General features: G+C 42.9%; 1 protein-coding gene and 1 gene segment (V, D, J or C); both read right to left on the minus strand.

Moving 5' to 3' along the window:
- OXA1L (OXA1L mitochondrial inner membrane protein) overlaps positions 1-13,254 on the minus strand; it is a 257,560-nt gene that overhangs the window by 161,341 nt on the left and 82,965 nt on the right. The window lies entirely within an intron of this gene.
- The window catches only part of LOC135318267 (Ig mu chain C region-like), an 80,443-nt gene that overhangs the window by 13,710 nt on the left and 53,479 nt on the right, over positions 1-13,254 (minus strand). The window contains 1 exon segment of the C gene segment in view: positions 8,591-8,710. Within this exon segment, the coding sequence occupies positions 8,591-8,710 (120 nt within the window).

The following is a 13,254-nucleotide window of genomic DNA, read 5'->3' on the forward strand; positions in this document are numbered from 1 at the left end:
GCCGGGACCAGTACTGGCACCCCCAGCTGCCCCAGTATAACCAGTACGGGACCAGTATGGGCTGGTACCGGTACTGGCACCCCCAGCTGCCCCAGTATAACCAGTACGGGACCAGTACGGGCCGGTACCAGCAGCCCCAGCTGCCCCAGTATAACCAGTACGGGCCGGTACCAGTACCGGCACCCCCAGCTGCCCCCGTATAACCAGTACGGGACCAGTATGGGCTGGTACCGGTACTGGCACCCCCAGCTGCCCCAGTATAACCAGTACGGGCTGGTAACGGTACTGGCAACCCCAGCTGCCCCAGTATAACCAGTACAGGACCAGTACGGGCCAGTACTGGTACCGGCACCCCCAGCTGCCCCAGTATAACCAGTACGGGACCAGTACTGGCTGGTACCGGTACTGGCATCCCCAGCTGCCCCAGTATAACCAGTACAGGACCAGTACGGGCTGGTACCAGTACTGGCATCCCCAGCTGCCCCAGTATAACCAGTACGGGACCAGTACGGGCCGGTACCGGTACCGGTACCCCCCAGCTGCCCCAGTATAACCAGTACGGGACCAGTACGGGCCAGTACCGGTACCGGCACCCCCAGCTGCCCCAGTATAACCAGTACAGGACCAGTACGGGCCGGTACTGGTACCAGCAGCCCCAGCTGCCCCAGTATAACCAGGACGGGACCAGTACGGGCCGGTACTGGCACCCCCAGCTGCCCCAGTATAACCAGTACGGGACCAGTACGGGCCAGTACTGGTACCGGCAACCCCAGCTGCCCCAGTATAACCAGGACGGGACCAGTACGGGCCGGTACCGGCACCCCCAGCTGCCCCAGTATAACCAGGACGGGACCAGTACTGGCCCGTACCGGTACCGGCACCCCCAGCTGCCCCAGTATAACCAGTACGGGCCGGTACCGGTACCGGCACCCCCAGCTGCTCCAGTATAACCAGTACGGGACCAGTACAGGCCGGTACCGCTACCGGCATCCCCAGCTGCCCCAGTATAACCAGTACGGGCCGGTACCGGTACCGGCACCCCCAGCTGCTCCAGTATAACCAGTACGGGACCAGTACGGGCCGGTACCGCTACCGGCACCCCCAGCTGCCCCAGTATAACCAGTATGGGTCGGTACCGGTACTGGCACCCCCAGCTGCCCCCGTATAACCAGTACGGGACCAGTACGGGCCGGTACCGGCACCCCCAGCTGCCCCAGTATAACCAGTACTGGCCGGTACGGGTACCGGCACCCCCAGCTGCCCCAGTATAACCAGTACAGGCCGGTACCAGTACCCCCCAGCTGCCCCAGTATAACCAGTACGGGACCAGTACGGGCTGGTACTGGTACCAGCAGCCCCAGCTGCCCCAGTATAACCAGTACGGGACCAGTACGGGCCGGTACCAGTACTGGCATCCCCAGCTGCCCCAGTATAACCAGGACAGGACCAGTACGGGCTGGTACTGGCACCCCCAGCTGCCCCAGTATAACCAGTACGGGACCAGTACGGGCTGGTACTGGTACCAGCAGCCCCAGCTGCCCCAGTATAACCAGTACGGGACCAGTATGGGCCGGTACCAGTACTGGCACCCCCAGCTGCCCCAGTATAACCAGTACAGGACCAGTACTGGCCGGTACCGGTACTGGCATCCCCAGCTGCCCCAGTGTAACCAGTATGTGACCAGTACGGGCCGGTACCGGTACTGGCATCCCCAGCTGCCCCAGTATAATCAGTACGGGACCAGTACGGGCCGGTACTGGTACCAGCAGCCCCAGCTGCCCCAGTATAACCAGTACGGGACCAGTACGGGCCGGTACCGGTACCGGCACCCCCAGTGTCCCAGTATAACCAGTACAGGACCAGTACGGGCCGGTACCGCTACCGGCACCCCCAGCTGCCCCAGTATAACCAGGACGGGACCAGTACGGGCCGGTACCGGTACCGGCATCCCCCAGCTGCCCCAGTATAACCAGTACGGGACCAGTACGGGCCAGTACTGGTACCGGCACCCCCAGCTGCCCCAGTATAACCAGTACGGGACCAGTACGGGCCGGTACTGGTACCAGCAGCCCCAGCTGCCCCAGTATAACCAGTACGGGACCAGTACTGGCTGGTAACGGTACTGGCACCCCCAGCTGTCCCAGTATAACCAGTACGGGACCAGTACTGGCTGGTACCGGTACCGGCACCCCCAGCTGCCCCAGTATAACCAGTACGGGACCAGTACGGGCCAGTACTGGTACTGGCACCCCTAGCTGCCCCAGTATAACCAGGACGGGCCGGTACCGGTACCGGCACCCCCAGTGCCCCAGTATAACCAGGACGGGACCAGTACGGGCCGGTACCAGTACTGGCACCCCCAGCTGCACCAGTATAACCATTATGGGCCGGTACCGGTACCGGCACCCCCAGCTGCCCCAGTATAACCAGTACGGGACCAGTACGGGCCGGTACCAGTACCGGCACCCCCAGCTGCCCCAGTATAACCAGTTTGGGACCTCCCAGAGGCAATTAAAGCTCCCAATTAATGCCTCCCCTCATTAATTAACCCCTCATTAACCCCAAATTTCCCCAAAACCTCATTAATCCCTCGCTAGTTTTTGCCCCAAAGCCCAGGAAAAGCCCCCTGAGCCGGGCTTAGTGATTGGTCCGGCCTAAAACGGTCTGAATTAGGCCTTAATAGGTGGGGGTGGGGCCAGGGTGCGGCTGATTAACCCCGATAATTGGGGATTAATTAATTCGAATTACGTTAATAAGGGTCTGGACCAATAGAGCTCTAGGTATTGATAGATTATTAACTATCGGCTATTAACGAGGTGTGCTTAACAATCGATTATTAATGATCGATTATAACGATATATTGTTAATGAGTAATAATTACGATCAATCGTTAAGGATTGATTATTATTAACGATCAATTATAACGGTCAATCATTAACAGTCGATTAATAAGGATTGAATATTAAGGTTCGATTATTAAGGCTGAGATATTAAGGATTGATTATTAATGATCGATTATTAATGGTCTATTATAACGACCGATCATAACGATCAATTATAACGACCACTTATAATGATACATTATTAACGATCAGTTATAACGATCAATTATTAAGGATCTGTTATTAACACTCTATTAATAATGATAAATTGTTAACGATCAATTATAACAATCGAGTGTAACGGTCGATTATTAACAATAGAGTATTAACCATCGGTTATTAACGATTATTAGCGCTCGATTATTAACGATCAATCATTAACAATCAATTATTAACGATTAATTATTAACGATCAATAGCTAGTTATTAATATAGATGGCTATTGATGGTTTAATAGCTATAGATATCAATATACTCCCCTATTATACGTCCTATCGATATTTAGATATATTAATAAGTCAATATTAATATAATATCTCGATTATCTGGATTAATCTATTAATAATGCGATTTATTATCAGCGATAAACCTAATAATCACCTCTAATAATCGGCTAATATCCATTAATTATTCCTAACGTATTAATTCTCCTCAATACCTAATAAATTCTGCATAATGTCTAATAAAATTTTTAGAATATGGCACAAATTTCTTCTAATAGCTAATAAAATTCGCAAAACAACTAATAACTTTCGTATAACTAATAGATTTCCGATGATAATGAATAAATTTCGTATAATAGCTCATAAATTTCATATAGCATCTAATAAATGTCACATAATAGCTATTAATTCTCGTAGAAAATCATATATTTTGACTATCTAGTGAATTTCATTTAATATCTAATAAATTTTGTATATCTAATAAATTTCGTACAATATCTAATAAATTTCGTATATCTAATAAATTTCATATAACTAATAAATGTCATACAAATATAATAAATTTCGTATAATATCTAATAAATTTCGTACAATATCTAATAAATTTTGTATAATATCTAATAAATTTTATGCAATATCTAATAAATTTCATATAACTAATAAATTTCGTACAATAGATAATAAATTTCGTATAATATTAATAAATTTCATATAATATCTAATAAATTTCATACATCTAATAAATTTCATATTATATCTAATAAATTTCGTATATTATCTAATAAATGTCATATAATATCCGTTAATTATTCCTAATACATTATTTTTTCCTTCGTATCTAATAAATTTCATGTAATATCTAATAAATTTCAGATAATAGCTAATAGATTTCGTATAATTCCTAATAAATTTCAGCTAATATCTAATAATTTTCAGATAATATCTATTAATTGTAGATAATATCTATTAATTTCCCACAATACCTAATTAATTTCACATAATACCTATGAATTTCGCATAATTTCCCCATAACACCTAATAAATTTCGCATAAACCCTGACAAATGCTGCAGCCGAGACCCCCCAAAACAGAAATTCCGCCGCATCGATCCCCTTTTGTGCCGCCACTAAAATGTCGTCGATTAGCGAAAAACCACGTTAAATCGCCCTTAAAACACGCGATTTTTAAAAAAGCCGTGTTTTTTATCGACGTTACGCCAAAAATTTCCCCTCGCGATGACTCGAGTTTTGCCCCAAACTGCCTGAATTCAGCCCAAACCCCTCCCCGCCCCCCTTTCCCGCCACTAAAAAAAGGGTTATTTTGACCCAAAAAACAGGTGCTGTTTCTCAGGCCGGATTCGCTCGGGTGCCTTTTAGTATTTATTGATTTTTTTGGGGGGGGGTTTCATGCAAAAAAACAACCCACTCCAAAAAAAAGAGGAATTGGGAAAAACCCACTTCTCATTTCTTGCTGTTTTCGAAACCAAAACCAGGCTATTTTGGGCAACTCTGGGTTGAAAAACCCCCGAAGCGCAGCCGCCACCTGCGGCCCCAAAAGCCGCCATTTTGGGCCCCCGACAGAAAATTTAATTTAATTTAATTTAATTTAATTTAATTTAATTTAATTTAATTTCTTGAGGTTTTTTTGCCCTGGCTCCGAAGGCCACAAAAGGGCCAGAAAAAGGGGATTTTTGTGAGGGCCCAGCACAGCCCTGGGTGAAAAAGTTGCGTTTTTGGGGCCTCGCTGGGACGTGGCGCCCTGAATGTCAAATAGCGACTTTTTTTCCCTATTTTCCTATTTTATTTCGATGGATTTTACTACCAGTTTTATCCCTTCGCTCTCTGCCGTGACATTTTCATACTCTATTTTTTAATACGTTTATTTTCTATATTATTATTTATATTTTGAATTTTAAATGCCATTTATATATTTATTTTCAATATACTTCTATATTTACTATTTTTTATATATTTAATTTTATATTTAATATGATAGACTTGATTTTATATATGATTTAAATTATATCTATTAAATTTATATATAACTTTTATATTGTATCTATATTTTTTAGAAAATGTTTATATATTAATTTTATATTATGTATAAAACATAAAATTAATATTAAGATGTTTAAATATAACTTTTATATAAATTTTATATATAAATCTTATATCTATTTAATGTATAAACTTATATATTATTATATATTTTATATTATATATATTATTATATATAAGATTTATATATGTTTTATATATTATATATAGATTTTATTTACAATTATATATAACATGAATTTTAATATAAATTTCATATTATATATAATTTCTATACAATTTTCGTATTATATGTAATTGATATAAATTTCATATTATTTAGAATTTCTATATAAATATTCTATTATTTTTTATAAATTTCATATTATTTAAAATTTTAATATAAATCTATTATACATATTTTATATAAATTTCATATTATTTAGAATTTCTATGTAAATCTTCTATTATATATAATTTCTATAAATTTCATATATTTATAATTTCTATTTAAATTTTCTATTTTATATAATTTTGTATAAATTTCATATTAGATCTAATGGTCATATAAATTTTCTATTATATAAAATTTTATATAAAGATGAAATCTAATATGAAATTTATATAAATTTCCTATCATAGATAACCTTTATATAAATTTTATATTATCTATTTTATATTCTAGAAATTAAATATTACATATTGATCTACTTAATTTTATATTCTCTATTTCCAGATTTGTTTTTCTCTTACTTAATATTTTTCTCTTTACTAAAAATACATAAAATAGCAAAACAATACCAGGACGCCCCACACGCTGCCCCAGAAATCGCCACGTTTTGCCTCAAAAACCCTTAAAAAAAGGTATTCTTGCCGAAAAAGGGGCCGAGATTTTGGGTTTTTTTAGCACAAGGGGGGAAAAAAATCAGGTTTTTGGGTTAATTTGGCCTCAAAGCCGAACCCGCCGAACGGCTGCGTCATCTTTGACCCTGGTGCGTCGCTCTTTTCCCCTCAACTCCCCCAAACCCCATTTTTTTGACCCAAAACAGCCCCGTCCAAGGCTAAGAGCGACCAGGAACCCTAATTATCGCTAATTCATGGAAATAGACATTAATTGGGAATCAAGGAATTAGAAATGAGGTGAATGGGGGGATTTTGTGCCGGTTTTGGTAAAGCGGGGGGGGAATGTCCATTTAATTCACAAGAATGGGACAAAAAGGGTAAAAACCCCATTTTTCAAAGGCCCCGCTTACAATTTAATCATCTTTTAATTGATTAGAAATCATAAAATAGCCAAATTGGGAGGGAAATAATCAGGGTTTTTATCGGAATCACTAAATTTCCTATAAATGAAGGAATTAAAACCATCGATCTCCCATTAAAGGATTTGAATCTGAATTTGGGGGGTTTTAAAGCCAAACTCCTCTGAAAAAAAAAAACCCGAACACCAAAAATCAAATTAAATCTTTTTCTACAGAAAAATGGGGTTTGGGATCGGCTTCTCTTAAAAAAAAACATAAAAATTATAAAAATTAAGATTTTTTTTTAAAAAAGTCAAGGCTAACCCCCCCCGAATTCTCCCAAGAGCCCCCAAAATACCACATTTCTTAAAAAAAAAACAACCTGTGATAAAAGAGGCAAAAACAAGAAGATTCAGAGAAATTGAAATTTGGGGACTTCAACCAGCAAATTTCACTCAACCCCACCAAAAAAAATCTCAAAAAAAGGGCAAAATGACCTAAAATGACCATTTTCTATTTTAGAATAATTATTTCTATTCTAAAATGAACATTTTCTATTTTATAATAAATATTTTCTATTTTAAAATAAATATTTTCTATTTTAAAATAAATATTTTATATTTAAAAATAAATATCTAATATTTTATAATATTTTCTATTTTATCCCTAACTTATTTTAAATATTTTCGATTTTATATCTAAAATATTTATATATTATAAATATAAATATAGAATATATTCATATATTTTATATTTCATATTTTATAAATATAAAATATATTAATATATTTAATATTTACTATTTTATAAATATAAAATATATGGATATTTTTAATATTTTTATATTTTATAACTATCTACATATAAAATATTTCTATATTTTATATCTTCATATGTTTTCTGTCTAAACATCTTGATATTTCAAATTTTAAATATATTTATAAAGAAGCTCCAACAACCACTTAAAAATCCACAAAAAAACACTAAAAACCAGCTCAAATTCCTCCCTGCTTTTCTCCACCAAACAATTTTTGCAGCTTGTTTTGACCCAAAAAGTCGTTTTTTCTCCCCATCTCGCCCAAACGAAGCGATTTCTCCCCCAGAAAATATATATATTAATTTTTCTATTTAATATTTTATATTCGGGGAGAAAAAAATCATTATTTCTACTCTACCCAAAACCACCTCAATTAAATATTAAAAACTGGGGGCTTTTGGCCCATTTTTGCCAGCCAATTGCCCCCAAATTATTCTTTCCACAAAAGAAGTCCCTAAAATTGACTTTTTGACCTATTTTTCACCACAGAATCACCTCCAAATGGGCTTTTTTTTACCCCCAAATCTCCTCAAAAATTGACCTTCACCTATTTTTGACCACCAAAATCACGCCCAGATTCATTTTTCCCAAAAGACCCTAAAACTGACAGTTTTTTGACCTAAATCTGCCGTCGCATCGCCTCCAAATTAATTTTACCTGGTAAAAAGACCCTAAAATCAAGGGGGTTTTGCCCAAAACGCCATTAAATCACTGATGGATAATTTTTTGCCCATAAAAGATGACCTTAAAATGGACATTTTTGGCCAAATCTGCCGTTAAATCACCTACAAATCACTTTTTTCCACTAAAAAAAGACCCTAAAATCGACTTTTTTTGCCCAATTTTGCCATCCAGTCACCTCGGGGTGATCCCCCCCCCACAAAAAGACCTGAAAATCGACTTTTTCACCCATTTTTGGCCCTCAAATTGTCGCCGGCCAAAACCCTCGCCCCCTAAAAATTGACATTTTTGACTTCAAATCGCCTCCAAACTGACATTTCCCCCTTAAAAGGCCCTAAAACCGACATTTTGACCCACGGACACCCCTTTGGCCCCATTTTCGGCCCCCGAAAGGGGGGTTTTCCCGCCCTCGAGCCCCCCCCCAGGCCAAAATTTTGGGGACAAAAGGGCCAAAATCGGTGATGGCGAGACGGTGGCGACGAGGACTTACCGGAGGAGACGGTGACGACGGTTCCGCTGCCCCACGCATCAATACCACCAACATTGCCACGGTGAGGCGGCGCCGCGGCCCCGCCGTGCAAAAACCCCTCCCCCCGCTCACTTCTGGGGGCTAAAACCCGTTTTTTACCATTTTTTGCTTTTCTTAAACCTCTGAAAAACTTTAAAAAACCGTGATTTTTTCCCCCCTCGTTTTTTGGCCCTTTTTGGGTCCGTCCCCGGGGATTAAAACGGGGGTGTTTTTCCTACTCCTCGTCGCGCTGGCGGGTGCAACAGAAATGTGGAGGTCGTCTTAAAAAATGGGCTAAAAATGGAGAGAAAAGGGAAAAAGAAGCCACAATATGAAAAAGCGTCGCTTTATGGGGGGGGGGAAACGGCGATAAACAGGAAAAAAATCCCCATATTTGGGAACAATGCCCATATAAGGCAGGGAAATACCTGTATTTTGATGGGAAAATGATGTAAAAGGCAAAAGCGTCCAAAAATTTTGGGGAAAATGAGTAAAAAAGGCAAAATATTCCCAATAGTTTGGGCAAAAATAGCGATAAAGAGGAAAAACGTCCATATTTGGGAACAATGCCCATATAAGGCAGGGAAATGCCTGCATTTGGGGGGAAAATGCCATAAAAGGCAAAAGCATCTGAAAATTTGAGGAAAAATGAGTCAAAAGAGGCAAAAGAATCCCAATATTTGGGGCAAAAATAGCGATAAAGAGGAAAAATGTCCATATTTGGGAACAATGCCCATATAAGGCAGGGAATAACCCATATTTGGTGGGAAAGGACAAAAAAGGCAGAACCATCTGAATATCTGGGGCAAAATGAGCTAAAAGAGTCATAACCATGCAAATATTTGGAGAAAAAATGGGTGATAAAGAGGAAAAAACTGTATTTGGGAACAATGCCCATATAAGGCTGGGAAATACCAATATCTGGGGGGAAAAAAAGCCATAAAAGTCAAAAGCATCTTAAAATTTGGGGCAAAACTGGCCATAAAGGGTAAAAGCATCCCCATATTTCCTACAAATATTAACATAAAGGGGAAAAAAAAAATCATCATTTTTGTTTAAAAACCGACATAAACAGCAAAATTATTCCCATACCTAAGGGAAAATGACTATGAAAACCAAAAATATGCCAATATTTGGGATAAAAACGGCTCAAAGAAGCAAAAGATCCCTGGATTTGGGGTAAGATTAGGCATAAAAGCCCAAAGTATGTCCAAATTTGGGGCAAAATTAGCAAGAAATAGAAAAACTCCCAACACTTGGCACAGAAATGCCCATAAAGAGCAAAATATTGACAGGTTTAGGTAAAAAAAAAGGTAGTAAAAGAAAAAAGGGGACAAAAAGACCCAGATTTTGAGCAAAATAAGTCATAAAGGACAAAAGCAAACCTAGATTTACGATAAAAAGGGCAAAAAAGAGCAAAAGCATCCCAGGTTTGGGTTGAAACAGGACAGAAAAGCAAAATGATGCCCAGATTTGGAGCAAAAACTGGTCCTAAAAGGAAAGGAACCTCAATTTTGGGGAAAAATTGATAAACTTGAGGCAAAAACCCCTCACATTTTGTGGAAAATTGACAATAAAGAGAAAAACACGTCCAGATACAGGGTAAAAATGGGGATAAAAGGAGAAGCGGCCGCAGCTGTGGTGCCGGGGGGGCAGGAAGGGGAAGAGGGCACAAGCGGGGGCTGGTCCCCCGGGAAAGGCCCCCCCGGGCGCAGCCACTGCCGGGAGCGCAGCTGAGCCCCAACAGCGTTTTTGTCACCGCCTGCACCACTGTGGGTATCAGTATCAGGAGCACAACAACCAGTACCAGCAGCTCCCACGGTGATACAGGGAGGCACAAAATCCCCCCGGCGGCGCAGCCCCCTCCTCTGCGGGGCCGCACGCCCGAGCCCCCACAGCCTCAGCTCCTCCCTCCAGAGCCCTAAAATGCCCCTGAACCGGAGAAAACCCCCCGGATTTGGGGCAGCCTGAGCCCGTCCCTCCGTTGGAGCCCCAAAGTGCACCCAAAGGAGAACAGTTCATCCCAGAATTCCCGCAGAACTGGGCATCAGGTGCAAAAGTATCCTCAGAGCTTGGGTAAAAATGGGCGTAAAACACAAAAGCTCCCCGATATTTCCTCCCACAAGAGCTGAAAAGGGCAAACACAGCCCTACGTTGTAGGGAAAAACACACCTTAATGAGGACAATGAGCTCCTCCTCAGGGCAAAATTAGCCACGAACGACAACACATCGACTTCTTTGGGCCAAAAAAGGCCACGAAAGGCAGAGATATGCCACGTTTTTGGGGCAAAACTGTCCCTAGAGAGACATGGACAAGAAAAAAAATGGCAATGTGAGGCTAAAAAATGGCCATGTTTGGGGCAAAACTGGTCATAAAGAGCCCAATATCCACAGCTTTGGGGCAGAAGGACCAAAAGCGCCCATAGCATCCGAATTGTGGGGCAAAATAGACAATAAGTGTCAAATAATGCTCATATAATGAGCTAAAGCAGCCCTAAAGGGGAGAAACATGTTCAGGTTTGGTGCAACTTAGGAAAAAGGTCTAGAACATAGAAAGGTTTAGGTCAAAAATGGGCATACTAAGAAAAACAATCTCCTAATTGTTGAGGAAGTGGTTAAAAAAGGGAAAGCAGTTGTGGGTTTGGTGCAGAATCGGGCAGGAAGGGGAAGAGGGCACAAGCGGGGGCTGGTCCCCCGGGAAAGGCCCCCCCGGGCGCAGCCACTGCCGGGAGCGCAGCTGAGCCCCAACGGAGTTTTTGTCACCGCCTGCACCACCGTGGTATGGATTAGGGTAAGCCCAACTAGCAGCAGCACCCACGGTGACACAGGGAGGCACAAAATCCCCCCGGCGGCGCAGCCCCCTCCTCTGCGGGGCCGCATGCCCGAGCCCCCACAGCCTCAGCTCCTCCCGCCTTTTCCAGACACAAAATACCTCTAAAATACAAAAACAACCCAATAAATGCCCTTAATTGGCCAGAAAGGGCAAAACCACCCTCGTATTTCACACAAACCGCACACAAAGGACAAACAATCCCAGATTTGTTGCCAATCTCGGAAAAAGCAAAGAAAGCATCCCCATTTTGGGGCCAAAAACACCCCTAAAGGGAAAAGCAACCCCACGTGTGGGGGAAAGGTGGCCACAAGGAACCAAGAAAGGCTACTATTGGGGCAAAAACAGCCATAAAGGTCTCACCATCAAGGTCGTTGGTGGCAAATGGCCACCGAAGGCAAAAGTAACCCCAGACCTGGGGCAAAGCCAGCCCTAAAGGCAAAACCTGCCCAGCGTGTCTGCAAAACCGGGAACGGAGGGAAAAAGCCCCTCCGAGCTGGGGAGAAACTGCCTCTAAAGGGCACAAATCCCTGCGGTCCTTGGGGCGAAAGTAACTGCAAGCGCCAACAAGAACCTCGTATTTTGTGGTCAAATGTGGCCCTAAATGGGAAACGGGAAAAGCGTGGCCAGAGTTGTGGCAAAAACCAGCCAAAAGGGTGTAACAGCCCCGTATTTGGTCAACAAGAGCCTCAGGAGGCAGAGCCCGGCCAGCTTTGGGTGGGGAATGGTGCCAAGAGCCAGGGTGGGCCCAGCTTTGGGCCGAGCCTGACTCCAAGAGGCAAAGCGGGCCCAGCTTTGGGTCGAGAATGTCCCGAAAGGGCAAAGCCTGCCTAGAGTTCCAGAAAACAGTGACCTGAAAAGACAAAGGATCACAAGATTTCTCAAATCTTGCCACCAATTCAAAACTATCACCATTTTTTGGATGAAAATTTGTACAAACTGGTGTAAAAAGTTGAAATCACGGGGAGAATTTGGGCCAAAGTGTCTGTCCCTGAACAAGCGTCTCCCTGTTTGGGGCAAAACCACCCACAGGCAAAAGCATCCACTAATTTGGGGTAAAAAAAGGGCGATTAAGGCAAACAACATGAGTTTTGTGGCAACACTGCACATGAAGGGCAAAATATCTTAAGACTGGCTGCAAAAAACACCATAAAAGGAAAAAACATCCATAGAAATGCTTTTTTCTATGGGCTGAGAAATGCCCCTGTGTCAGGGAAAAGCCGCCAGAAAGGGCAAAGCACCCCCAGGTTTGGGGCCAAAGGAGCCAGAAAGGGCCAAACCCTTCCTGACCGTGGGACGCCGAGAGCTCTCAAGGGAAAAGGGTGGCCAGAGTTGGGGCAAAAATGGCCAAAAGGGTTAAAACTACCCCCGTGTTTGGGTGAGAACGGCCCCAGGAGCCAGAGCCGGGCCAGCTTTGGGTCGAGCCTGGACAAAGCCCCAAACCCTGCCTGAGTTTGCTGCAACATTGAGAAAAAAAGGGAAAAACATATTCCCGTTTTCTGTAAAATACACAATAATGATCAAAACATGCCCAGATTTAGAGGAAAAATGGGGATAAAAGGAGAAGCATCCCCAGGTCTGGTGCCGGGGTGGGCAGGAAGGGGAAGAGGGCACAAGCGGGGGCTGGTCCCCCGGGAAAGGCCCCCCCGGGCGCAGCCGCTGCCGGGAGCGCAGCTGAGCCCCAGCAGCGTTTTTGTCACCGCCTGCACCACTGTGGGTATCAGCATAGACATTGTAACTACCCCAACCACCGCTAAGAATAATAGCAGCACCCACGGTGACACAGGGAGGCACAAAATCCCCCCAGCGGCGCAGC

Source organism: Phalacrocorax carbo, chromosome 29, assembly GCF_963921805.1.
Source record: "Phalacrocorax carbo chromosome 29, bPhaCar2.1, whole genome shotgun sequence".
NCBI classification, from domain to species: domain Eukaryota; kingdom Metazoa; phylum Chordata; class Aves; order Suliformes; family Phalacrocoracidae; genus Phalacrocorax; species Phalacrocorax carbo.